Raw genomic sequence first — 26,007 nt, forward strand, 5'->3', positions numbered from 1 at the left:
ACAGCAATTTCTACTCTGTCCATGTAATTGAAATCATCAGTTGTCATTTGTAGGGAGCCCTACATAGTAGGGATGGGATAAAGTCTTCTAAATTCCAGGTTTGACTTTTGAGTAACCTTGGGAAGCTTCCTCTACAGTTAAAACTTTATTTACATATGTATTTAGAAACCCATAACTAAGCATTAAAAACACTTTAAAAAAAAAGTCACTAATATGTCTTGAGATGGGATCATTCTAGGCAGAGGGACGAGTCAGTGGGTGAAGACACCAAGTCTGATGATCTGAGTTTGATTCCCAGGATGCACAGGGTGGAAGGAGAGACCATCTATTGGCCGTTGCCCTCTGACCTTCACAGACTTGCTGTGCCATGCATTTTTGTTCCTCCTCAAACAAATAAATATAATGTAACTGAGTCATTCTGTAGAGCAAGGCTTAATTTGCTATACAGAGCAAATTTATTTCTTCATAAGATAGTGTAAGCACTTATCACACATTTTAATTATCCAAGACATGATGACCCTTTGATGCTTTGGTGTCTATCACTTACATTTGTGCCCTGTGCTTGTAATAGTCACTAGTAGTTCTTCAGAACTATTTTTTGAGTGCCTTTTGGGGGCTGCCACTGAACTAAGAACAGGGGTTACAAAGATGCATAAACAAGACCATGGTCCTTAAAGGACTCATGAGTAAAGAAGCCTCACATTCACAAGGAGGCTCCTTTTGCCATGACTTCCATGCCAAGGCAGACTGTACCCTGGAAGCCTGAGCCAAAACATAAGCTTCTTCCCTAAGTTACCTTCGCCAAGTATTTGGTCACAGCCGGAAGTGGAGTGGTTAACACAAGATACATGGATATTCAAGTCTGGAAAGTTATCCAAAAGGTAGGGCTAATCATCTCTCATTGCTGGACCCGGCCTCATCCTGATGGGCTTGGTTCTACAAGTCTATTTCTTACATGTTAACCAGGCTCCTTTCCATTGCTCCTTACTGGCTAGCCAAGGGAAGCCTCGAACCTTCAGGTGGTGCTTTTCAGTCACCTGGAGACCGAGACCTTGATTCTTGCCAATTTGGTTGCATTTTTTGAGTCCTGTAGTTTTTGTTCTTAGCTTCAATTCTTATTTCCAGCATTTTTGGCATCCCTCACATTAAACAACGGCATCTAGTCTTCCCAGTTTTGGCTCACTTAGGGTTCTCCAAAAAGACCTTGTTTTTGACGACCCCTCAGAGGCTTTCTGCTTGGGAATTATCCTTGTTGGCTCTCCAATTTCTGATTTACAGGATTATCACTAGCCCTGGGGCAGATCTGTTTTTGTTGTTGCTAGTTTTTGTTTTTGTTTTCATTTTAAACTGGACATTTAGATAGCTATCATATAAGCTTGGCTCAGTGAGCAGCAGCCTCTTCTGCTATGACAAAGCCAGTCAAAAAGCAAGCGGTGACATTTGTGAACGGCTGTCTTCCTCACATTCCATTCTTCACCACAGAACCATTTCCCTCCTCCCTACCTTTAAGCATCCCCATCCTCCACACAAAAATACACCCATGGAACAGACTCTCCTGCAACGCTTACAATTATTTGCTTTATTTGAAAAGTAACCTGTGTTTATTGTATGTTTGATGACTGTTACCAAGCCTCCTTTTCCTTCTTCCTCAGCTTCTATTAAGCTCTACTACATAGCTTTTTATTTCTGTAGTTCTTCTGAAACAGGGTCTCATTTGTATCTCTGGTTGGCCTGAAACTGTACAAAGCTCAAGCTGGCCTTGAACTTTCACTGAACCTCTCGGACTCTGCTGGGAATACAGACACAAGCTCTCAAGCCCAGTCTCTACTCTGTACTCAGGTTAATTGAAGGTTCCAAGCATAAACTAATGTTAACCAAAACGAAAACAATTCCTATAATTTTAAATACATATTATATATGTGACACAAATACATGTGCCAAAATATTGTATTGTAACATATAAAAATGTAATTGTTAATTATAGAAAGAAAGGTAACTTTCCCTGGAGCCTTCTTAACTTTTGTCTTGTGATCTTTCTCCCATCACTCCACTAAAATTTTCCTTCCAGAGCTATCAAGGACCTTGTCGTGTGAAGCCAATGCTTCCTTCTCTGTTGAGTGGCTTTGTTCCCATATACTATAAAAGATCTGCCATGTTCTTGTACAACCCTCTCCCTTGATTTCCCTTTCATTATTTGTGGTTTTTTCTTTTTATACTTTAGCTATTCTCTTTCAAGATTTTCCACATGAATCTCTTCCTTGGCCTTCTCTTTGTTTATTTCTTAGTTTTCTGTTTTTCTGACTTAAGACGTGGCACCCGAATGCCTTATCCACAGTGAAATTATTACCCTGATAGCTGACTTCAGAACTTGTCTCCAGCTGTGGACTGTTGAGCACGTCTGAGCTTCTGAGATGCTTTCCCTGGATGCACCACAAGCACTGTAGACTGAACACCTGTCCCCAACCAAACCCATCAGGTTTTCCTTTTGCCAGGTTTCCTGCTGGGACTCCTGTTCCAGTGAGCTTGAATTTCTCAGTTTGGCTCAGAGACTTGGCAATGTGACCTCTGTGGATTTCTTTCTCTTTTTAGAACAGATTTTAGTTTTATATTTATATCTGTGTGAGTATGTGCTCTTGTGCGCCAGTATCTTTGGAGGTGAGGAGGGGCAGCTGAGTCCCCTGGAGCTGGAGTTATAGATGGTTATAAAGCCACCTGATTGGGTGCTGGAAACTGTGCTGTCACCCTTTGCAAGGACAGGCAGTGCTCTTAGCCACAGAGCCACTTCTTCAGTTCATCACTTCTTCAGTCCATTTATTGTGTTTTTATCTCGTTCGCTTTTGACCCAGAGTTTTGCTAGGTAGCCCATGACGGCCTCAGCAGTCCTGAGACGGCAGGTCTGAGCAGAGGGGGATCTGGTTCCCTTAGGCTTGTGTAGTTTTATCTTCTGTATCTTCCCCACATCCCCTCTGCCCCAGGGCTCCACGGTTAGGACTATATCATATCACGGTCTCGAGTTATTTGGGGCTTCTTCTGACACAAATGCCTTTTTGTTCTTTGGTCTCGCCCATTGGTTACTAAGAATTAGTGTTCTCGCGACTACTGCACTGAATTACAGTTGTTTATTTACTTATTACTCCCTTCCGTGGGGCGTCAAAATTATTGAAGAGCGGTGACTCTGAATTCCCTATTGTACTGAGGTGTTACCACGTAGTTATAATTTAACTCTCGTCTGTTCATTTAAAGAAAAACAATGTTCTCACCTCTCACGGTCAAATATCAGAGGATATTCATATTTCTGCTTCTTCTCTGTGAACTTGCTTTCTTCTTTTATCTCTACGGGATATTCATTAACATCACAAGGCAAAATGAAATCACTGCTTTGGGTTAGATCAAACATTCTCCGTTGTCCGAAATAGCCACAGTAATGACCACTGGTGGAATGCCAGAGCCTGAAGGAGAGTCAAGGGAGGGAGGGAAGTCATTGGGGAGGTCAGAGGAAGTGAGTTTGAGCACAGGTCATAGGTCACGTGAACTGCATTGGTCTACCAAGGATTTTAAAGTTCATTCTGGACACTTCCCCTTCAATGCTGTGTAGCTAATCGTTACACAAACCTTTATGTTTGAGCTCAGTACTTGGAGCACACCAGGTAAGCATTCTGTCACTGACTACACCGTTAGCCCTTAATGTAAACATTTTTATCAGACAGAACTCTAACCTGTAGCTTTTTGGCATTTGCCAATTTGAACTTGTGCGAGCATTCTTCATTGATAGAAGCTAATAAAAACAAGGAAGACATTCCTCTCTGAACAGCCCCGCCAACACAAGCTGATCAGAACCCACCCTGAGAGCCTACGAGCTAAAGTAGGTCTTACAGTGGGTTATGTTTCATCTGTCTACTTAGGAATCATCACCAGCACAGAACTTGTGCGAAGAGAGATCTGGGGATGCTTCTGGTAATACTGACGTCTTCCCACGTCCCAACTACAATTCCTACTCTCCAATGTCCCCAGCTGAGTAATGAGGAAGAATGATAAAGGAAGTCCTTTGTTACCTGTTTGTGTTATTTCCTTATCCTAAGAAGCCACTCCAATTTGCCCAGTGGACTTAAACTAATATAGAATGCCATTAGCAGGAACATGTGCTCTGTATCATACAGAGAGCTGCTTTGTGCCTATTTATTTTAGTTTCTGTTTTCTTTCTTTCTTTTTTTTTTGTGGGGGGTGGGGTGGGGAGACATTTCTCATCGGGTAGCCCAGTTTAGCCATCCAGAGATTTATAGGAAGTTCCTGGCTAGCCAAGTTAAACAAGGCTAAATAATAAGGTAATGCTCTTCTTGTGTTAGCCTCTCGGGTTCTGGGATTACAGATATCCCTTTATGTCTTGGTTTCAACTCTAACCATGGGTTTGTGGCAATGACTGAGAAGGAAGATAACCTAACGGTAACCTAACAGTAAATTCTACACCATTCAGATAGCAGGCTCATTCAAAGTAGCTAGAGAGAGGGAAGGCAGACGCAGAGGTAGCCAGCGGTGATGCCTCGTACTTGTTACTGTCTGAGGATTTAGCATGAGCATCTTTCATACCTCCTATATTTTAATTGAGAGCATTACTGATGTAGCTTGGCCTTCCCAGAGCTGTTACCAATAAGGAAATAGAGTCATCAAGAGCATTTATAACAAGCCGTTTAAGCAAAAAGCAAGAAGGCTAGGAGGCTAGATGAATTCTGCTCCAGGCCCATACGAAAGCAGTTTGACTTCCTGCTTCACAGTGTTTCCTGTTGCTCACGGCTCTTTCCAAGTGAATAACCCCACCTGACATCCTGGGCCTTAGACATGGACCTGAGTCATCAGGAGGCCTCCAATTTCCTGCCCTATGCCCCAGACTTAAGCCTCAGTCATGTTTTTTTCTCCATTGAAAAGTCATAATCTTTTCATAAACAAGATTTAGGATGTGAGAGTACCTGTCTCTTGAGAATGTGACAGCATATATTGGCCAAAGGATGTGGCTTAGTTACAAAGGCAGCAGTGCTTTGAGACAGCTATTAATAGAGACGCGCTCTATGAACTGAGTGTCTGGGGAATGTTCCACTTAAAGGAATCATAAAAATAATTTCTCTAGGCCAAGGACGACTGGCTTCAGCAGTGCATTATTCTAAACGTCTGTGTCCCCACAAAGTCATGTTGAACCCTATTTCCTAACAGGATGGCATGAGATGGAGCCTTTAGGGAGTGCTTAGGTCATGAGGAGTCCACCTACATAAATAGAATTAGTGCCTGCCCTATTCTGCTTTTTCTTTCTATAGCTGACCGCATGGTGTATTAAGACGGAGAAGTTCAAAACTGATGGTCACGTAGGATGATGTTTGCCATGCTAGAAGGGGCCCTCTCCAGAGTTCCAAAGCTCTCCAGAGCATCACAGGACAAGATACATTATCCTTTCTCATGCCTTTGATCCTTCACATTTTTTATATTTACTGATTTGTTGTATGTGTATACGGGGGCTTGTGTGGAGGTTAGAGAACAAGTCGTGGGAGTTGGTTTCCACTCTAACATGTAGGTTTCCAAGTTCATCAAGCTTAGCAACAAATGCCTTTCCCCTCTGATCCATTTTTCCAGCCCTCTTTTTTTATTTTTTATTTATTTTTTTATGAGGCACAGTCTCATAGCATCAGCGCCCTGCCATCAGCCTCACTTAACCTTGGTTACGTCTTAAGAATCTTAACCTCTAAATATCATAGTCAAATTAAGTTTCTACCCTCTTAATGCCTCACATCGGCAATTCAATTTTAACAGGGGTTTTAGAGGGAACAGTTAAGTTAGAGCAGTCTCCCTAGCAAAAGAGGGCTGGTGGAGTTGTTTCAACCCTTTTCGCTGAGTTATAGTTTAGATGTAGAATGTCTCCAAGGGCTAATGTGCTGGACGCTTGGTCTCTAGCTGGTGGCGCTGGAGAGTTGACTGCTATCATGTAGGTGCTGACCTCATCAGTGGAGTTTAGTTGGACTGGTCACTACAACATTACATTGAAAGTCATCTCATAGTCCTTGCTGTATGTGCCTCCCAGCTTCTATGAAGTGAAGAGCTGTGTCAGGAGGCTCTGTCTCATTGCAGGCTTAAAAGCTATGCCACTCAGGACTGAAGTCTCTGATGCTCTGAGCCCACATCACACATCCTCTGTGTGCCCCTGATGTGAGTCAGAGGGAAAAGGCACTTTCCCTCAAGTCTGATGACATGAGTCTGATCTTCTGAACCCACAGAAAAATGGAAGGAGAGAACTGATTCCATGAAGTTGTCCTCTACCCTCCCTACATGTGCACCATGGCACATGTGTGTGTGTGCCCCATCACTCACACACATACATGCACACACACTAGCATAAAGCCTTCTGCCTTTAAATTAATTTAATCCAGTGCTTTGCAGTAGTGATGGAAAGCTGGTGGTGGCCGTACAACACGGTCGGAGGTAGGCAGGTGACATTTACAAAACACAGAACAAGCGCTAACTGTTCAATTTGCTGGTATATGATCTTGTACATTCCAGTCTCTAGAACCATGAGTAATAATAAGTTTCTCTTGTTTGTAAACAACCCATTTTAAGGTGCTTTGTTACAGCAGTCTAAAGAGACTGGGAAAAGAGGGCAATGCTCATAGTAATAGAGGCTTTATATACCTGTGTGGTTGGTATATGCACGTGTGCATTGGCACCCATGTGTACACACAACTACATGTACTACAACCTTCATCAAACATTTCTGTTGATGGGTAACTGAAACTGAAAACAAGCCAGAGTAATGTAGCATGTGTTCTAGTAGGTCTTAATAATAATAAAAGCCTGGAGTTAGATATCGGGGAAAATCAGAGATCAGAGAGATGAAGGAGCAAAACTGCAGCCACCTTACCTCTCAACTTCCCAGCCAAAAAAAGAAAAAAAGAAAAAAAGAATGAGTTCCTGTCTCCTCTTGCCTTATCACTTCCTCTTTCCTCCCAGTCATATCACTTCCTGTCTGTCTGTACAGACCTCCAGACCTCTATGATTAGCTAGTGGCTAGCTCCGCCCTCTGATCTCCAGGCAAGCTTTATTTGTACAAATAATATATCACCATGAGAAAAGACCAGAAAATCAAGTTATTAATGGTATTTATAATATGTTTTTACCTACTAATAAAACTAGTCCTTTTTCTAAAAATGAAATAGCTCTATCCATTTGCCTCTTCTACAGAATCATCTTGATCTTGAAATTTCTAAACATGGTATTTCCATATTATAGTTCTTATAGTGACTTCTATTTGGGACGTCAGTAGGGTTGCTCTGGTGGAATATGGCAGGTCCCCTTCTTCACATTGATCCCTCATTTGCTCCTTTAGTTGAAGCTCATGTCTTCTTGATTTGACCTGTCACGTGGCTTTCAATCTTAAGCCATTTGTTTTTGGTCTAAAACCCTCTAGTGGCCACTTTAAAGGTAAATATACAAAATCCCCAGCAATGCCTCGGTACTGCACAGTATCCCAGCCAACTCTCCCCGCCCCCAAGCTCAGAGAGTTAGCCAGGATTTGTTCAATTTTAATTCAAGGACCTTGATAAGAGTATAAAACATCTGTCTCTTTTCATTTGTATTTTGACTGGTTTCTGACCCACTCAAAGTCTCTCCAGATCTTCTAATATTATCTAACTCCATTCTTTCAAGAGCAGAATTCATTGCTATAATTTTAAAACACTTCATGTAGGCAGCAGTTTGTTTTCAGAAATATCATGACATTTCCTTTCTTTTTCTTTATATATGTGTATTTATTTTTAGTATTTTGGGTACATGTGCTTAGCATTGATTATAATTAATTAGTTAAGTTCAAGTAAGTAGGCTATGTAAAAAATCAATCACACTGAAATAACTAGGCTATGCCCATCTCTCACTATTGTGTGACCCTTTCTTTTTTTGTTTTTTTGTTTGTTTGTTTGTTTGTTTGTTTTTCGAGACAGGGTTTCTCTGTAGTTTTTCGAGCCTGTCCTGGAACTAGCTCTGTAGACCAGGCTGGTCTCGAACTCACAGAGATCCGCCTGCCTCTGCCTCCGAGTGCTGGGATTAAAGGCGTGCGCCACCACCTCCCGGCGTGTGACCATTTCTTTAGGTGGGTCTCTCTTCCCCTTCTACTCTTATTTTTTCTGCCTCTTCTCCTTTCTTTCCTTTATTCTTCCCTTTCTTTTCTGTCCTCCTCACCTGTCCTCTCCCTTGCCTCTCTTTGCCTCCCTTCTTTATCCTCTTTTCCTTCCTTCTTCTCTTTCTCCTTTCTTTTCTGCCTGTCTTTCCTTCCTTCCCTTCCTCTTTCCCGTCCTTTCTTCCTTCCCTCCACTTCTGTCACCCTTCCTCCCTCCCTCCCTCCTTCCTTTCCTCCTTTCCTCCTTCCTTCCTTTATATTCTTCATTCCTTTTGTCCCCTCTCCTTTTATTTCCTTTCTCCTTCCTCTCCTGCTCACCTTTCTCCCCTATTCCTTCATTCCTCTCCTGCCTTCCTCTCCTTCCCTTTCTCTTTCTGACAAAGTTTCCCAGTCTGACTCAAAATTTCTGAGCCCTCCTGCCTCTTTATCCCCCAAAGGCCCAAACTACTGTTGTTCCCCACTCCGTCTAGCTACACACTCTTTCCTATGACTGTCTTTTAAACTTTTGATACAAAACCATCTTCTGTGGCTTTCCCCTGGTATGAATCTAGTTCTCTGAGCTTTCTATCCTGCTTCAGTCTCTGAAATAACCCTACAAAACCCAATTCCACTGCAAATATTTATCATAACTTTAAAAAAAGCAGTATTCCTTAATGAGTTTGTAAAACAACAAACACTGCAAAAAATGATTCAAAAAATGATACATGTCTCTGTACTTTTTTTCATAGAGTCGTATAGCAGAGCTCATTTCTCTGGATACAGAAAAAGAATCCAAGTCAGTGACGGTTTTCCCAAAGACTCTCTTTGTAACTTTTTGGGTTTACTTATAAATTTATTCTAATAAGTGTACCCAAACTGTGCTTTTCCTGAAACCACATGAAGGGGGTGTATCATTTATGCAGATGTTGTGACACTAGGTCCACATACCAAATAGGTGGAGCAAACTCCAATCCCATTTTCCAGATCCCAAATCGATTTAATATATTGTCCTCAGAGGATAGAGGATGTATCAAATATTCAGCTGATAAGAATAGATACACATTTGATCTTAGCCAAAAGGTCAAGAAGTGATCCAAAGCACTGCATCGTAACCAAACACACAAGCATTAGCAACAGTCTTGCTCCTCTCACACTGCAGCCCCGAGTTCCCAGGATGGACCCGTCTGGGCTTACCTCACTGAGCCATCAATGGAGGCAGTAAGCACCAGCTGCTTGTCTTCCACATAGATCACTTGAATAATTTCTAAAGAATGGGCACGCCAGGATAGCAGCTGCTTGAATTTCTAGACGGCAACAAGAAGACACATCTCTTGGAATGAATCAAAACACAATCTTAAGCAAAATCATTTCTCATTGAAGAGCTATATTTATGAGTGGGTGGGATAGATGGTGACTGAGCCTCTGCTCTGGTTACCTTTTCTCTTGCTTATGGAGGTACCAAAAGCACCCCAGGTTTGGAGAATTATGACTCTGCTAATACCCCTGCTGGATAAAGCAGCTCATATTTTTATCAATGTGCTGTGGACTTTAGTGGATGGTTGGTGGCTGTGAGAGACACAGGGAAGATCATTAGGAGTGGGGGAAAGCAGATCCAGAAGTTGAAGACCATTAGGAGCGAGGGAAAGCAGATCCAGAAGGTGAAGCCCAAGGGACTTTTTTAAATTTGCAAATTGTACCTGGAGAAAGCATTGACTACATTCTTCTTTGCATGGGGTTGGAGGGTAAGAGGCATCTGCTATAAGTAACTGCCAAGAAGAATAAGCATAGCTTATTCTCTTTCAAAAGACGTGTGAGGGTCAACTGATGGACCTAAAGAAGGCCAACCTTCTTTAACATTTGTCCTTAAGTTTGGAGTCCAGGGGGCTTCAAAAGACATTCCTATGGTTTGTTCTGCAGTAATATACTCTGTATGCTTCTCGTGATTCATCGATGGACACACTAAAACATTTCCCCTGGGCCATCTACTCATGGTTGTCTGTGTGACCAAAGTCCTGGAGCATGCAGTTCTATGCATTTCCTATTCCTTGAGACTTGAGTAGGGCTAAAAATAATTTCTTCTGAGATTCTTAGACTGTTGACTCAGTTTCCCATGTCTATTCTTTAAAAGGCAGACTAAAAGTCTGTACTTGCTTACTTCAAATTGTTTCAGAGATGTTCAAGAACATTTGGTCACCCAAGGGTTTTTTTCTCTGTCTTAAGACAGCACCCACCCAAGCAAAGGCTGGGGTCATGTAGCTTAAATTACAGCAGAATATATACCTGGAGTAAAGGGGGCACTTGCATTTCCATCATTTGTGTGTGTGCTTGAGGAAAATGTTAAAAAAAATAACATGAGCTGTTTGTGGAAAGCTAAGATTCATACCTTTTCATCATGAGGCGGATCCAAGAAGGCACTAATACTGCAAAGGATAACATGTCCTTCTGTATAAAATTTAAACATTGGAGTCCTTAGTTAGATACTATATTCTTTAGTCAAACGCTCCCCGGAATGACAAGTCATTTTGATTCAGGCACTTAAATTAGTAGATACAATAGAATCTGAAAAGAAATTTGGGGTCTGGTGATATAGCTTGGTGGAAGACTTGTCTAGTCTGTAGAAATCCTGGGTTTGGTTCCCAGCATGGTATAAAACTGGGTGTGGTGGTATATTCATTGTAACCCTAGTTCTCAAGATGTAGAGGCACAATTGCCAGAAGTAGAAGGTCATCCTTGGTTATATAGAAAGTCTGAGGCCATCCTGGGCTACATGAAATCCTATCTCAAATTTAAAAAAGTAAGAAGAATGAACAGCAATGCTCAGGAATAACTCAGGTTGTTCCATAAAAGAAAGGGTAGAAATGCTTCCAAGCTCTTTTTAATAAGCCAAGATTACCTTGATAAAAAACCAGATAAAAATCCAACACAAAAAGAATTATAGACCAATTTCCTTGATTAATATAGACGAAAATTTCTTAAAAAAAAACTTGTGAACTGAATTCAGGAACATAGCCATCATACCATTAATATGATCAAGTTGGCTTTATTCTAGGGGTGGATTGATGGTTCAATGGATAAGTCAAGGAATAATAATGGACTGCATAAATGGACTCAAGGACAGAAATCGTATTATTTCAATTGATTTGAGAAAAATACAGCGTCCCTTTAAGATAAAATCCCTGGAGAGACTTGGGATGGAGAACATATCTCAACATAATAAAACCTAATACATATAAAAAACCAATAGCCATTATGATATTAAATGAGGAAAAATTCAAAGCATTCCAACAAAGAAGACAAGAGTGACCACTTTAACCATTTCTATCCAATATAGTGCTTGAAGTCCTAGCTAGAGCAATAAGACAAGAGAAGAAAAATCAAAGGACTGTGAATAGCAAAACAAGCCAATTCATTTCTATATATAGACGGTATGATATTATACAGAAGAGATCCCCAAAATTCTATCAGAAACCTTTTAGAATTTCAGAAGAAGAAATTATCTGTAGGCTGGCCATGGTGACACACAACTTTATTCCCAGCACTCAAAAGGCAGAGGCAGGCTGATTTCTATGAATTCAAGGACATTCTAGGTCTACATAGACAGTTCCAAGACAACCAAAGCTACATAGAAAGGCCCTGTCTTAAAAAACAAACAAAAATATACATTTACTTGGCCCAGACCCTTTGGGTGGGGGATAGAACCTTAGATCCTGCCCTGAGATAGAAGTGTGCAGCCATTTGGCATTAGCTGATACACTGGGACATGCCAGCCATCAGTCTACAGCAGTGTCTAATATCAAGATCCTTTCTCAGTCTCCTGGAGGTCCAGCAGTGTCTTAGCATCTAAGCTGAGTCCTGAGGGTGTGCAATTCTGTAAAGTGAAGGACAAATTCATGGGCAATTTCACCTGTATTCAAAGGTTATCCATGCATGATGTGGGATTCCCCTCTGTATGCTGTGAATACTATTAGTTTATAAAGCTTTTGACCAATGGCTTAACAGAATATAGCCAGGCTGGAAAAAAATATATTAAGAGAGTAAACAGAATCAGGGAGAAGCCATGTAGCTGCCTGCAGGAGACAGACACACCTGAAACTTGCCGGTAAGCCAGAGCCACATGGTGATACACAGATGAATAGAAATGGGTTAATTTATGATGTAAGAGCTAGTGAATAAGAAGCTAGAGCTAATAGGTCAAGCAGTGATTTAATTAATACAGTTTCTGTGTGATTATTTTGGGTCTGGGAAGCCAGCAGTGAATGAGCAGCCTCCAACAACACATGTGAGGAAATACCTAGATAAGGACTCATAACCCAGGCCCTGGAGGAACCGTAAGGAGGACACATGCCACAAACAGAAAAGGTTGGGTCAGAGCTAGCGGACAACCATGGTGCTTTGTGTTCTCAGATCTCAAACTCTCTCACTTTGAGTATACCTCTCGGAGACTTTCATTTGTCCTGTAAATGTCACATGTGTTTCTCAGAGCTATTTTTATACCACACAGGTTCTTAAGATGCAGATTAACCTGACAGAAGCAGGACTTACCCACATTCGCAGCCAGCAGTGTCCGGCAGCACGAGTCAGTGTACAGTGATGTCAGGGAAATGGCGGAGTGCTTTGTGAAGGGCAATATGTCTTTCAGGAGCTTCCCCTGAACAGAGGACAAGGCAAACAATGCTTCTTCTATGATAATGCATTCTATAAGATCGCAATATTAAAGTTGAATTTCACTCTACCTGAGATGTCTCATTTTTTATCCCTGCTACTTAACAGAATTTTCTATTCTGTACTGAAAGTAACATGCTGCTATCCATGAGGGCAATGTATGGATTAGCAGATTATTGAGTTCCTCTTTCCTTGGTGTTATCCATGGGTCTTTTCACAGAATTCCTCGTGTAGAATTTCAACTATATGGTCTCCCCTTACACAGGCATTCCCATCAGAGTCAAATGTAACTCCATGGTTGATGTGGGAGTGTCATATCAATCTGTTGATTTCATTGGTTAAGTAATAAAGAAACTGCTTGGCCCTCATAGGTTAAAACATAGGTGGGTGGAGTAAACAGAATAGAATGCTGGGAGGAAGAGGAAGTGAGCTCAGATGCAAGGCAGCTCCTCTGAGAGACAGACGCCATGCTTTCCTCTCCAGAGCAGATGCGATAAAGCTCTGACCCAGGATGGACATAGGCTAGAATCTTCCCGGTAAGCGCACCTTGGGGTGCTACACACATGAACAGAAATGGGCCAAGCAGTGTTTAAATGAATAGAGTTTGTGTGTCGTTATTTTGGGGCATAAGCTAGCCAGGCAGCCATGAGCCGGGCTGTGGGAAGAGGCCCGCAGCTCCTACTACACATGGTTACAAGGCATCTTTCAATAAGCATATATATATGCCTGTCAGGAAAACGTAATTCTGACTATTGGAGCAATAATGGATTGCAAGAGATTCAAACCCAGATAAAGTGCCTTTGAGTGGTATAAGCTAGCCCTCGGAAGAACTTCCATTTATATTATCTCACTGGAGACCGGAAACAGAATCTGAATCAGCAGCTCTTTTCTAAGACTTGACTTGGACATCATCTGTTCTGTTTCTCTTTTTTATTCATCGCAGATAAAACAGCATTTTATTCCAAGATCATCTTGGAGGCAGTTTGTGTTTTCAAACCAGGGGTGCCACCGAAGCCAGAACCCGTTGGCACACTGGGACTGACCTGGCAGACAGCCTTGCTGCTTTGTGTTCTCAGATCAGGTGTGGGTCACACAACACTGTGCTGTCTCCTGGGTTTTCAGTAGAAGAAGCCTTATCACTGCATTCATGCCTTCTGTGTCTCCAAGAGTTTCAGGGTCACAATGGGAAATCTATAGGTTCTCCTAACACCTCTTACTTTGAAGTCTTTTTAAAAATAAACTTATTATTATTATTAGTGTGTGTGTGTTGGGGTGCATGTATGGAGGCCAGAGGACAACTTTGTGGAGCTGGTTCTCTCCTTCCACCCACACATGTGATTCTGGGATTGAACTTGGGGTTTGGAGCTTATGTGGCAACTTATTTTTTACCCACTGAGCCATCTTGCTGGTCCCTAGTTTGTACTTTTAATTTGGAATACCCCCCTCCATCAAAAAACACTTGAAACCTCCTGGTAAATTAAAACTTCTGTTTTCATGGTAAAAATGTAAGAACACTCAAAGTGATGCAATACCATCTTTCAAAAATTTATATCATTAAAGTTTTGTATTAGGATTCAGCCAGTAAAGGGGCTTGCTGCCTAGTCTGGCAACCTACATTTGATCCCTGGGACCTACTTGGTGGAAAAAATGACTATCACAAGTTTGTTTCCTTATGACTTTTTCATGACTGCTATGGCATGTATGCACCCACACGCACACAGAGATATACATAAACACATGTGCGCGCGCACACACACACACAAAGATAAAGATAACAAAAAGTATTTCATATACTGTGTGTCAGTATTCTTATATTCTGTTTTATGGCATGAAAATATGAATGCGTAGGTGTGTGTGTAGGTGTCGCTCCTCAGGAACACCATTCACCTTATTTTGGGACAAACTCTCCCCTTGGCCTGTAGCTGGCCAGCTAGGCTAGGACGACCTGCCAGCAAGCCCCCAGGATCTGTTGATCCATCCTCCCCAGCACCAGGATTATAGGAGTGCTCTACCGCACTTAGATTTTTGATGTGGATTTCAGGGGTTGAACTCAGGTCTCCAGTACTTTATTAACTAAGCCATCTCCCTAGCCCCTTAGATCTGTTCATGTCATCATTGAGGACATTCATTTAAATATCCAATAAAATATTATCATGACATTACAGCTCAGCTCGAAAGCTTTGAAATTCTTCTCAGATTTGATGATCTAATGCCTGAGTAGTAAAACCGACCTGGTGTATAGCTTGGCAGCAATCAGCGAGCGAGCTGAAAAACCATCTGTTTGGCTAGAATAGAGGAATGTTTGAAATGGATGCCAGGAGGAAGAGGGCTGCAACGCATAGCTACCCACTTTGTCATCCCATTCCTTCTGCGTGCCAGCCAAGAGCAAACCTCATTACCTCCAGCGTCCACAGGCGGAGATGCCCATCCTCATGGGCAGTGACCAGGATGGGAGGCTGTGGCTCCACAGAGCTAGAGGGGGTGGGCTGTTTTCTGCTCCCCGGCTGCTGCTCTCCCACCGTGTCTGCTTGCTCACCTGGGAGAGAAACTCATGAGCTCTGCTGCTATTTCTAATCCTTGGGGTTTCAGGTTTTATGGAACATCAAAGAAGAGAATTCACAGGGAAGAAAATAGAAAAGCAATTGTAGAATGGAATCCTGGATGACTGGAAAAATATAAAAGACCTTATTTGGGTGCCTAATGTAAAAGAACTCTAGAAAATTCTGCACGTGGTGGCCTCCTTATAAAAGTTTTGAAACGTCTAGAATACTTTATAAAACTAGCATAAATTTTAGCAAAATGCATTGGACACTAAGAAGTTCAGTAATATTTCAGATTTTAAAAACCTAGAGTTAGCATAAAAGGCATCATTTGTTTTTGTTCATGCTGAGAATGTTTCTGGACATGCCATCCTTTTAAAATTAGCATATATTAAGTATTGATAATAACAGGTCTTATGAAAATCTCACCTATGTGTAGCATATGTATTAGTCATATTTACTCTGTATTACTCCTTCTCACCCCCTCTCACTCCCATTGAGCCTCTTAAAAGGCATCATTTTAATAGTCTTCCCATTAGACCAACCTTTGGGGGTCACACATCAGATATACTTCCTGCCTGTCAGATATTTACGTTGCAATTCATAACAGTAGCAAATTTACATTCATGAAGTAGCAACAAAATAATTTTATGGTTGGGGGGGTCACCACAGCATGAGGAACCGTATTAAAGGGTTACAGTGTTAGGAAGGTTGAGAACCACAGTGTTAAGACTATCTAGACCCCAAACACTTCAATACTCAGTTACAGAGAGAGCACATCAGGAATATTCTATCACGCAAAGTTGCTGTCGCAGAGGAGCTAGTCTGGACTGTAGCTCCGTGGTAGAGTGCTGGCCAGCTTGTGTGAGGTCCCAGGCATGATCCCCAGTGTCACAAAGCAAAACAGAATCAGCTGCTTAGTTCTAAAGGACAGAGCTGATACTGACCTTTGACCTCAGTGTCATGGATACTTTGTTTGCTTCCCTGAATGGAGAAGAGAGAGAAAACGTTTCTGTGACATTGCAAGGGGATGAGATCTACTAGATAGACAGCTTCTGCAGAGCAGAGTTGACATTCCTAAGTACTAATGTTAAAAGTCATTTTACAATTATTTCTTTAAAATAAGGTATTGCAGAGATTTTCATAGTCACAAATAGAAGAGCTATAAAACAATGGCATTTCCTGGTTGGTGGCTTGCACTCGTGACTGGTTAAACCCATGGCGCATGCCCAATTCTTGGTGCATACTGTCTCTAATTCTACTGACAACCACACAGTTGTCTTTATTCCCCCAATCTAACCCATAAGGGAACAAAAACTCAGCTTTACTGACAAGGCTAGAAATCAGGCAGTGTACAGAGGACTCAGATTTAGGCATGGCTCTGCCTGACTTTTCTGTCTATCCATGTTGTTTTCTTTCTACCACATTAGCGCTTTCAAAATAACTTTTGCATGAAAATTTGACTTAATAAATCCTGATTAAAGAAGCACTCTGCAAAAATATTCAAAGTTGGAACTGAGAGGACAGAAGGCCACTGCATTATATTATGGGCTGTGATCTACTTATACCATATGTGAAATATGATAGCAGAGAAGAGAAGCTCAAAATACTGGGTTATTTTACAAGCATAAAAACAATAGGTGTAACTTATTGATTCTCTTATTTATCATTGATCATGTATCGGTTGTTCACACATGTGAAGACCTTGAAAAGAAAAGAAAACCAGTGTAGTCATTGATTTTTAGAGAAAACAAAGATTTTGCCTGTACACACAGATGTACTCCAAGAGCCACTCGTTCTGAACCGCTGCTTCTAACAGGAAGATGCTTCTCTGCCATGCGCTTACCTTGCTGCTCTGTGGACCCTTGCTTGAGTCACATTGGGTTGACGAGCAGATGGAATCCTGACTTGATCTCCTGCACAGAGATGGAGGAGACACAGGATAGAAGGTTCAGAAAACCCACAGAACTCGGAGTGCCCTCTGCTCCACTTTCAGGGGGTTATTTCCTTCTCACATCTGGAAATATCCCACTCACGCATGAGGCCAGTCATAACTTACATCCAGTATAAAAAAAAAAATACTCCATAGTGTGGAGTTGCAGGAGAATGCTGGGAGCCTCAGCATTTTCTCCCCAGGCCTGGCTTGTCTCACCTTTAACACTAGATTGAGCCACTGAGGGTCAGAAACTGAAGTGCAGGGGTGGGTGGCAGCAGGTGCAGACAAACCTGGCTAACTTCTTGCGCTATGTTTCTGTTTTTGTTTTGTTTCGTTTCTTCTGGCTTGATCCTGTCTCTTCTACGTTTTGTGGCCATGGACTGAAAAGTAGCTTACGTACAAAGGACAGGCCCTGATAATATTCTCCAAAGACTTTTGATGTGATTTTAAGACAACATATAGGGAAGGTGCTATACCCCTACTCACCACCAAGTGAACCCTAACGATAGCATAGAAATTTTAATTTCCCTCTAGAAATTTGTTAAACGTTGTTGCTTATAAGTACAGACTCCTAAAGCAAATATAAGTACAAAATAGAAAAGAAGCGTATTAGTAATTTACCAAACAATGCTCTGCCCTTGATGGAGTGGTTGGAGATTCCCCAGTTATACTGGATAGCATATGAAATCTACAATGCCTTTTCAGTTTGCTCCCTCCAAGACCTAATTTTGCTGCACATCTGTGGTGACTGTGTTAGGTTTAGCTAAAAGTCAGATCCAATGAGCATTTCCCATTTCTACTTCTGTTGTAAAGGGACATCCGAGGGCAACATGGTAAGGGTTTACACAGTACGGGGACATGGTAAGTGTCTTCACAGTGAGGCTAACCTGGCAAGGGTCTACATAGTGAGACACATGTACTAAGGGTCCACACAGTCAGGCTGACATGGTAAGGATCTACCCCACCAACATGTCAGACCCCTAAATACTGTGACAGTGAGGAAAGTCGAAAGAAAGGGCTCATTTTCCTTCAGCTGACCCTTCCTTAATGCTGGGATATGGGCATCTCATGTCACCTACCTGGGTTCCAGATAGCACTATGGGACCATGAGGGTCTGAGTTACCTTACACAGTCAGGAGGTCGGAAGAGGAACATTATGTCATTAATCCGGAATCGTTTGGGATCCAACTCAGGGTCAGAAGAGAAACAGTCCTCGGGCCGGTATCTGAAAACAGGCATGGCCTTGCCTAGTGAATGGCAGGAACCGTGAAACTCCTCACACTGTCCTAAATCCCACGCAGATCTAGCGACTTAGAATGTTAACATTTTGTGCTGGGTGGCAGTAACAGCACACATTAAATCCCAGCTCTTGAGAGGCAGAGGCAGAGACAGGTGGATCTCTACGAGTTCAAGGCCAACCTGGTCTACAGGGCGAGTTCCAGGACAGCCAGGGCTACACAAGGAAACCCTGTCTCTAAAAACAAACAAAAAATGTTATCATTGCACAGAAAGTGAAAGCCTTGGAGTGGGCTTAGTCCAGAATTGCCTCTTTATTAAGGCTTTGTAGAATCACATGATTATCAGATGAGCTACAAGTCTTTAATCCAATTAACTGGACAGATTTCCTATCTATAGGTCAGAGTGTTGCAGCCGGTATACAGACCACTTGGATGTATTGTACAGTTTAAACAGCAGAATTCTACTCTGACCATATGAAAACATAGATTTTGGTGCAATGTGGTACCTAACCACAGGATCATAAAACTGAGTGGACAAGAGCAAATAATCCAGAGATCACCCTGCTCCCTCTGCTCTTGTTTTTCAGGGACCCAGATCCAATGGGACTTTCCAGGTAGTGTCTGGGAATAGAACAATAGTCGTTCACTACCCACATTCTACTCTAAGCTGTATCTCTTAACTGTCACTTTACATCCCTTGGGGCAAACTGATATCTTAGCAACATGCCCCTTTGATTTAAGAAAATTACATGTGCCTATTTGAGGTGATGAATGATTGCTAAAATTTGGATCTGGAACATTTTCCAAGGACCCATATTTTAAAGGCTTGCTCCCCAGATCAGTGCCCTTGGAAGGTGTTGAGATTTTAAGGGATGGGGTATAGTGAGTAGTTTTCTAGTCCTTTGGAAAGCAGTTCCTTGAGAGACCAGGCACTCTCTCTTTCTTTTTTACTTTCTCACTATGAGATGCTGTATCACTCATTCCCATTCTGATTTGATCTGATCTCACAGGCCCAAAGCAATGGGGTCAATTGTTCACTTGAACCTCTGAAACCATGAGTCAAAAAAAACCCCTTTGCCTTTATTGTCTTAGAGATTTGTTACAATAGCAGAAAAGGAGATTAACACAATGGTGCTGAAGTCTTGTATGGATAGGACCAAGATCAAAAAAGAAGCTTGTGAATTTGATTACTTTTTTAGCTCAATACTTTTAGGTATATTTGGTCATCAATCAATCATGAAAGACATTTTTTAATTAGCAAGAAATATTATTAAATTTGAACCCCCAAATCATGGTGTTCTTGAAAGGGAAGGGCTCTTTCTCTTTGGTGAAGGAGTCAGACAAAATGAGGTATATTAAGAAATGGCTGGTTGGAGGGATGGCTCAATGGTTAAGAGCACTGGTTGTCTTGTGGTGGATCTGGGTTTAACTGCTAGCACAAACATGGCAGCTTGCAACTGACTGTACCTCCATTTCTAGGGGCCCTGACACTGTCTTCTGGCCTCTGCGGGCACTAGACACACAGGTGGCACACAGGTATGCATACAGACAAAACACTGACCCATATAAAATTACTTAATAAATAATATAGTGGAAATGGCCTCTACCATAAATATGAAAATAATGTTCACTTTTGTAACTGGTAAAGCTGGGAATATATTACCTTATACAGTTCTGAAATAAACTGTGTCTTTCTTTTCCAAAAGACTCCAATGATTGTAAATTTTTTAAAAAAATGTTCTATGTGTATGTGTGTATGTAGATGTCCAGTGTCCAAAGAACAACCTCTGTGTTGTTTCCCTGGTACAGGACCCACTGTTAGTGCAACAGTATCTTTCATTGGCCTAGAACTTGTCAAGTAGGCTTCGATGGCTGGTAGCTAGCAAGCTCCAGGAATCCACCTGTTCTTATGTCACCAGTGCTGGAACTATGAGTATGTGTCACGACCATCACCTGGCTTTTATACCCTTAGGTTCAGGGATCAAACTCAGGTCTTAGTGCTAGCAATGCAAGTCTTTTCCTCACTGAACTATCTCCCAGGACCCTACTTTTTTTTTTTTTTTTTCAAGACAGGGTTTCTCTGTAGCTTTGGAGCCTGTACTGGAACTAGCTCTTGTAGACCAGACTGGCCTCGAACTCACAGAGATCCTCCTGCCTCTGTCTCCTGAATTCTGGGATTAAAGGCGTGCACCACCACCGCCCTGCTGACCCTACTGTTTTAAAATAGTCATCTGCCTATAGAAAAGGGACATGATGTATAACCTACCACAATTGTGTTCTTTTATTGAGTACTTGCTTTGCATGTATCCCTTGGAAAAATGCCTGGTTCTTAAGCAAGAAGGACTGCTACCTTGAAACTGGAAAAAGCTCAGGACAGCTGGCCACTCTTTTTATGGTGGCATCAGCACAGATGTTTTTCATTTATCTTCTTCTCAAGAGTGAGTCAGACACAAACTGACAACTTCAGTGTGAGCACTGTTCATAAGAATGTGAGGAACTGTACAGTGTGTGTTGACATATGTATCAGATGACAAGTATATAGAAGAGAAGCCCAAGGACAAGCACTGAATGTTAGGATGGGGCCAACTTTGATGAAAAGGGGTACGGTTCAGGTACATCAGTAGTAGATAGTGCCCTCTACTGAGATGGAGATTTCTTAGGCATTTTCTTCTTTTCCCTTTTCATTTTCCATTGTTTTCCATTCTACTCCCCTCTTCTCCAAGCTAAACTTGATTTTCTTTTGGTTTATTAAGATTATTGACCATTTTGTTTCTGCAAATAAGTCCCATGATTAAAGGGTGCCCATACAAGGTTCCAGTACACACCTTTTAAGTACACAAGTGGAGACAGCTTGTTACAGTTCAGCCATACAGTTGATACATTATGTTAGTTCCTTTCAACCAATGGCAAGAACACTCAGAGGTGGTTAATTGGGGGAAAGTAAACACGCCAGTAGTGGTCCAGAGCATCTCAACAGAACTGGTTGAGAACCGGGATGCACTTGTGACATTGGCCCTTGCTACAGTTACCATGTAATAAACTGGATATGCTGATGTGAAGGAGAAGGGAAAGCCCTCTAGCTTGCCTGTCACCATTTGTCTTTTATAAGTGAGTAAACACTGGGGCACTAGGAATAGAGAGGGAGGAGAAACTTGATGGAGGGGCAGGTCATGAATTGTGAAGCTGGACATGAATGGCAAATGATCAGATGGGAAATGTGTGATGATTGTGTATGTGTACTAAAGCTTGTGGCTATTAGTGTGTCAAGTTACATTTTAAATATTTGTTGGGGATAGAGAGAGGGCTCCATGGTTAAGAGTACTGGCTACTCTTCAGGAAGACCCAGGTTTGACTGCTAGTATCAACAGGATGACTCAACCATTTCGGGGGACTCAATGTCCTCTTCTGGCCCCAGGTAAAACATCCATATACATAAAATAAAATTTAAAAAATTAAAAACATTTACTGAAGTCATAAATTTAAACATGGAAAGATCATATATTTATGCAAAGGAGAAAGCTTTTGGGTATACAAATGCTTAAGGTGTTTTTTGTGTAATTATGGAACTTAGATTCTCAGAACACAGTGTACTTATGAACATAACCTCCAGGAAAGTCCTTCCTTGAAGGCATTACTTGCTATTTAGACTCTTATGCAGTAAAACTCCTATTATTTAGAGCAAAGTCAACACTTACATTTCTTTGACAGTAGCTGTTACAAAATTCCATAAGATAATCATGCCATTTAAGGTTCCGCAAGCTATCAGATTGTATCCCTCTACTTGAAACAAATCAATGCAGTTCACCTCAACGTCAACGGCAGGATTCTGACGAAAAAGGACATAGATGCAGACTGGTGGGAATGCAAAGTCAGCCTAATTCTAATGTTATACAGGCACACTATAATTGTCATCTACTGGAAGCAGCGTGGTAGTATGTTCAAAGTCATTGAGCATGAATTTACTACCCCCCATTGCCTTTAGCATTAGAAAAGTTAGCTTAGATAATTCATTGGAACAACAAAAACATTCTTCCCTTCTCTTCTGGCCACTTTTTATTTAGCCTTACTCTGCTTTACCGACCATTAAAGTATTTCTAGTTCTTTTTGTATTCCCTTCAGTCTTCTTGGAGGAAAAAGAACAGTCCACATTAGCTGTCTCCACTAACACCCCCCCCCCCCCGTCTTTCACTCCATAAGCCCATCTTTGCGGAAGTCTTTTCTACGTATTGCCAGTTAGTTATGTTCTTCTTTGCAGGTATCTTGCCTTGGATATTTTCTGAGCATCTTAGGGTCTTGGAATAGAGAATCAAATATGATGTCTGTGGTCTGAAATATGTATGAGAATTTAAAGTACCTAGATGAAGTGTAAATTACCGAGCAATCTCAAAATGCCATGGTGAGGATGCGAAAGGCTATCCATTTAGTCATGTCTCCAGCCCCACTTCTGTTGAACTTTACTAATTTATCATCTAAAGTGATCGCTTTTCAATTCTTTGTCACCTGTGCAATTACTTGACAAGTGACTTGGTTCCAACTCACTGTGAACTCATCTTTCTGCTATTATTGGCTATACACAATGTTTCATACAGCATGTACATATGTCCGAACCTGCTTCCAATGACAGAGTTGGAAGAGGTTGTCTAAAATCCCTCTCCAAAATTATGAAGAATTGTGTGTATTAATTTCAAAGCTCTTTAATCTAATAATAAAATCTTTTATTGAAACTACCAATGCTGTCCAAGTTCAGTCAGTGCGATGCTGACATTTGCTTCAATATGTGAAAAACAATATCTTTTCTATATTAAAATGATCCAATAGACAGTTTTCAAATTCTTTAAGACAAGCCTTGTAATTTTCTTGTGAGTTACATCACAGTTATTTCACTAGTGATAAGCGAGAGCCTGAAGGCTTCCTTTGATTGGTTCTTCTACAGCCTGCAGTCTTCTTGTAGGTTTTGGTATCTGACCATTGGTCCCTGAGAAAGCTGAGATGTTGAGGCACTTCAAGCTCATATTAGAAATAAAGTTAGTGAAGAGACATTTAAAACAATCAAAGGTTTAAATATTTTTAAGAACAAGCAAACATACAAATTGACACCTTCCTTATTTCCCTACCCTCGGTCTCAACCAAAGACCCTGGCTCTTCATCATGTATGTACATGCAAGCATGCCACAGAACTAATTTTCTGAAGATACTGTCTATCGAGTTGTGTATTTCAGTATCTACAGATACTCATAAGATATTTTGAATGGTCTCTGCGCTCTAGCAGTTATGCATGCTTTAGTGGTTACACACAAACATCCTGAGACAATTCTGTGGTAGCAAAGGGATATGGGGCTGATATGTATCATGATACGGTCATATCTCAAAAAATAGCTATATGAGGGCAACAACACACATATATAATGGGAGCCACTGTTGTAAACATGGAAAATAGATTTATCCTGGAAAGAATCAGGTAGGTGTTCACATGACAGGTGCCTGGGTGATGGTGATAGTCTACGTATTGACAGAGATTGGGGTTGTGCAAGGTTCTGAGTGGGCAGGGAAGGGGCTCACAAGCCCTCACCCCTAATTAAGGATTAATGGACAGTTGATAGCTTCTTGGAGAAGGAGGAGAAACAATTTTCTTTAAAGGCATAGCTCTTGGTAGGTAAACCATGCTTCCGCTGATGGCCCCATACCCAGAAGTATGTGAACATCACAAATTGGGAGTCTATGGATTATTAAATTTAAAAAAAGACACAAAGTTAGGGCATATAGAGGTAGGGGTGGATCTCAGAGGAGTTAAGAAGAGGAGCCGGGATGAATATGATCAAAATACATCGTATGGAACTTTCAGCGAAAATATTTTTTAAAAAGAATCAGAACATACATTACTAGTTTGTTGAGTGAAGCTTTTCTGGACAATTAATTCAACATCTGGGAAAGGAATGGCCATCGCCCTTTCTTTAGCTGACACCTTCAGATGTACAATGTGGCTTCCATACTGTAGGTAAGGCATGGCATCAGGCAGCTCCCATATCACCACGAGGAAGAGGTCATCCTCTTTTCCCTGGAGCGGAAGAAATGTAGTAAGTGAAAAAGAAAATTCAATGTATTATTTCCGTTGAGCTGTTCTTAAATAAAGCAAACACAGACCGCTACCCTGTCATCCTGCATCATCAGCTCTCAAGCTCTGGATTCTCACTCACAGCATCATTTTCTTTGTGTCTCACTCCTTATAGTAACCAGAAACCCAAATCTGCTATCTGTCGTGGAAGTTTCATTATCTCTACATGCACACGCTTTAATCCATCTCGGCATCTGCTGGCTAGCTGGATGTCAGATTGACGCAAGCTAGAGACCGTTTAGCAGAGTGAACTTCATTGAGAAAATGTCCCCACCAGATTGGCCTGGGGACACACCTGCAGGGAATTTTCTTTACTGATGACTGATGTGGGAAAAACCCAAGCAACTGTGAGTGGTGCCACCCCTCGGCTGGTGCTCCTGGAAGAAACCGTGCTGAGCAAGCAGTCAGCAGAGTCTGCCTGTGGCCATTGCAGGAGTTCCTGCTTTGTGCTCCTGCCCTGACTTCCTTCAACAACGGACTACAGGCTGTTAAGATACGATGACTCCTTCCATCCACAAGTTGATTTTTTTAAAAAAGTGTTTTAACAAGGCAATAGAAAGCCTTACTAAGACAATGTGATATTGCCTTTCTACCTTTATTCATTCATTTTCTTTCTATTTTCATGTGTATGTTGTGCTTATATGTGTGCTTGCATGTTTGCTCTGTATATGTGTGTGTATGAACACGTGGAATCTCTCAATCAAATCCACACATGAATGTGAGATTGAGATAGGAGGGCTGTACCTTACAGTTTTACTTGCTTTTGTATTGTGATCATTTATTCTGTATAGTTCTTTCTTAATCATTATTGTTAGTGATATTGCTAATTTTTTACTTCTGTATGGACATAACAACCCAAAATTTTAAGGCTGGTCCTTTTGCTAAAATAACAGGGACTTTTCTAGAATGAAAAGTGGCTATGGTGGGGCAGAGATGACTGCTGGGGAGTGAAGACAGTGAGATGCACCCCTAGTTCTTGTATGATCTAAGTTGGGGGGGGCAGATTCCTGTTTTCATTGACATTTTTCTTCAACTGTTGGATGGATAAAAGTTCTTGCATTATTTAAAGCCTTTGGATTCTGAATGTTCTGAGGCTTCTATTTTTCCTCTCTCTCTCTCTCTCTCTCTCTCTCTCTCTCTCTCTCTCTCTCTCTCTCTCTCAGCTTAGTTTAATGTTCTGCACCGAAGACCACAATAACCAATGTGTAAGCGTCTAGGGAAGAAACCAAAACATTTTTGATATGTGATGGTCTCATGTATCCATCCCTGTCTGATCTTGAACTCACTGAGCAGCCAAGGATGATTTTGAACTTCTGTTCCCACTTCCCAAATGCAAGAACTGCATGTGTGTACCACTACGCCCAGCTTATGTTGTGCTAGATATCAAACCTAGG

The 26,007-nt window shown here is 41.4% G+C and overlaps 1 protein-coding gene and 1 non-coding gene across 2 annotated transcripts in view; both read right to left on the reverse strand.

The window, feature by feature from the left end:
- Wdr64 (WD repeat domain 64) overlaps positions 1-26,007 on the reverse strand; it is a 99,963-nt gene that overhangs the window by 8,378 nt on the left and 65,578 nt on the right. Inside the window, exons 15-24 of the mRNA XM_057770768.1 lie at positions 24,377-24,556; positions 22,197-22,327; positions 18,387-18,488; positions 17,174-17,243; positions 16,275-16,311; positions 15,187-15,323; positions 12,668-12,773; positions 10,509-10,567; positions 9,320-9,429; positions 3,261-3,449 (exon numbers count right to left, since the gene is read on the reverse strand). Of these exons, the coding sequence (XP_057626751.1) occupies positions 3,261-3,449; positions 9,320-9,429; positions 10,509-10,567; positions 12,668-12,773; positions 15,187-15,323; positions 16,275-16,311; positions 17,174-17,243; positions 18,387-18,488; positions 22,197-22,327; positions 24,377-24,556 (1,121 nt within the window). The remainder of the gene's footprint in view (positions 1-3,260; positions 3,450-9,319; positions 9,430-10,508; positions 10,568-12,667; positions 12,774-15,186; positions 15,324-16,274; positions 16,312-17,173; positions 17,244-18,386; positions 18,489-22,196; positions 22,328-24,376; positions 24,557-26,007) is intronic.
- LOC130875264 (U2 spliceosomal RNA) lies at positions 9,036-9,218 on the reverse strand. The gene has a single exon (XR_009057196.1). It is a non-coding gene; the product is annotated as a U2 spliceosomal RNA (small nuclear RNA).

This window comes from Chionomys nivalis, chromosome 5 (assembly GCF_950005125.1).
Source record: "Chionomys nivalis chromosome 5, mChiNiv1.1, whole genome shotgun sequence".
Taxonomy (NCBI): Eukaryota; Metazoa; Chordata; class Mammalia; order Rodentia; family Cricetidae; genus Chionomys; species Chionomys nivalis.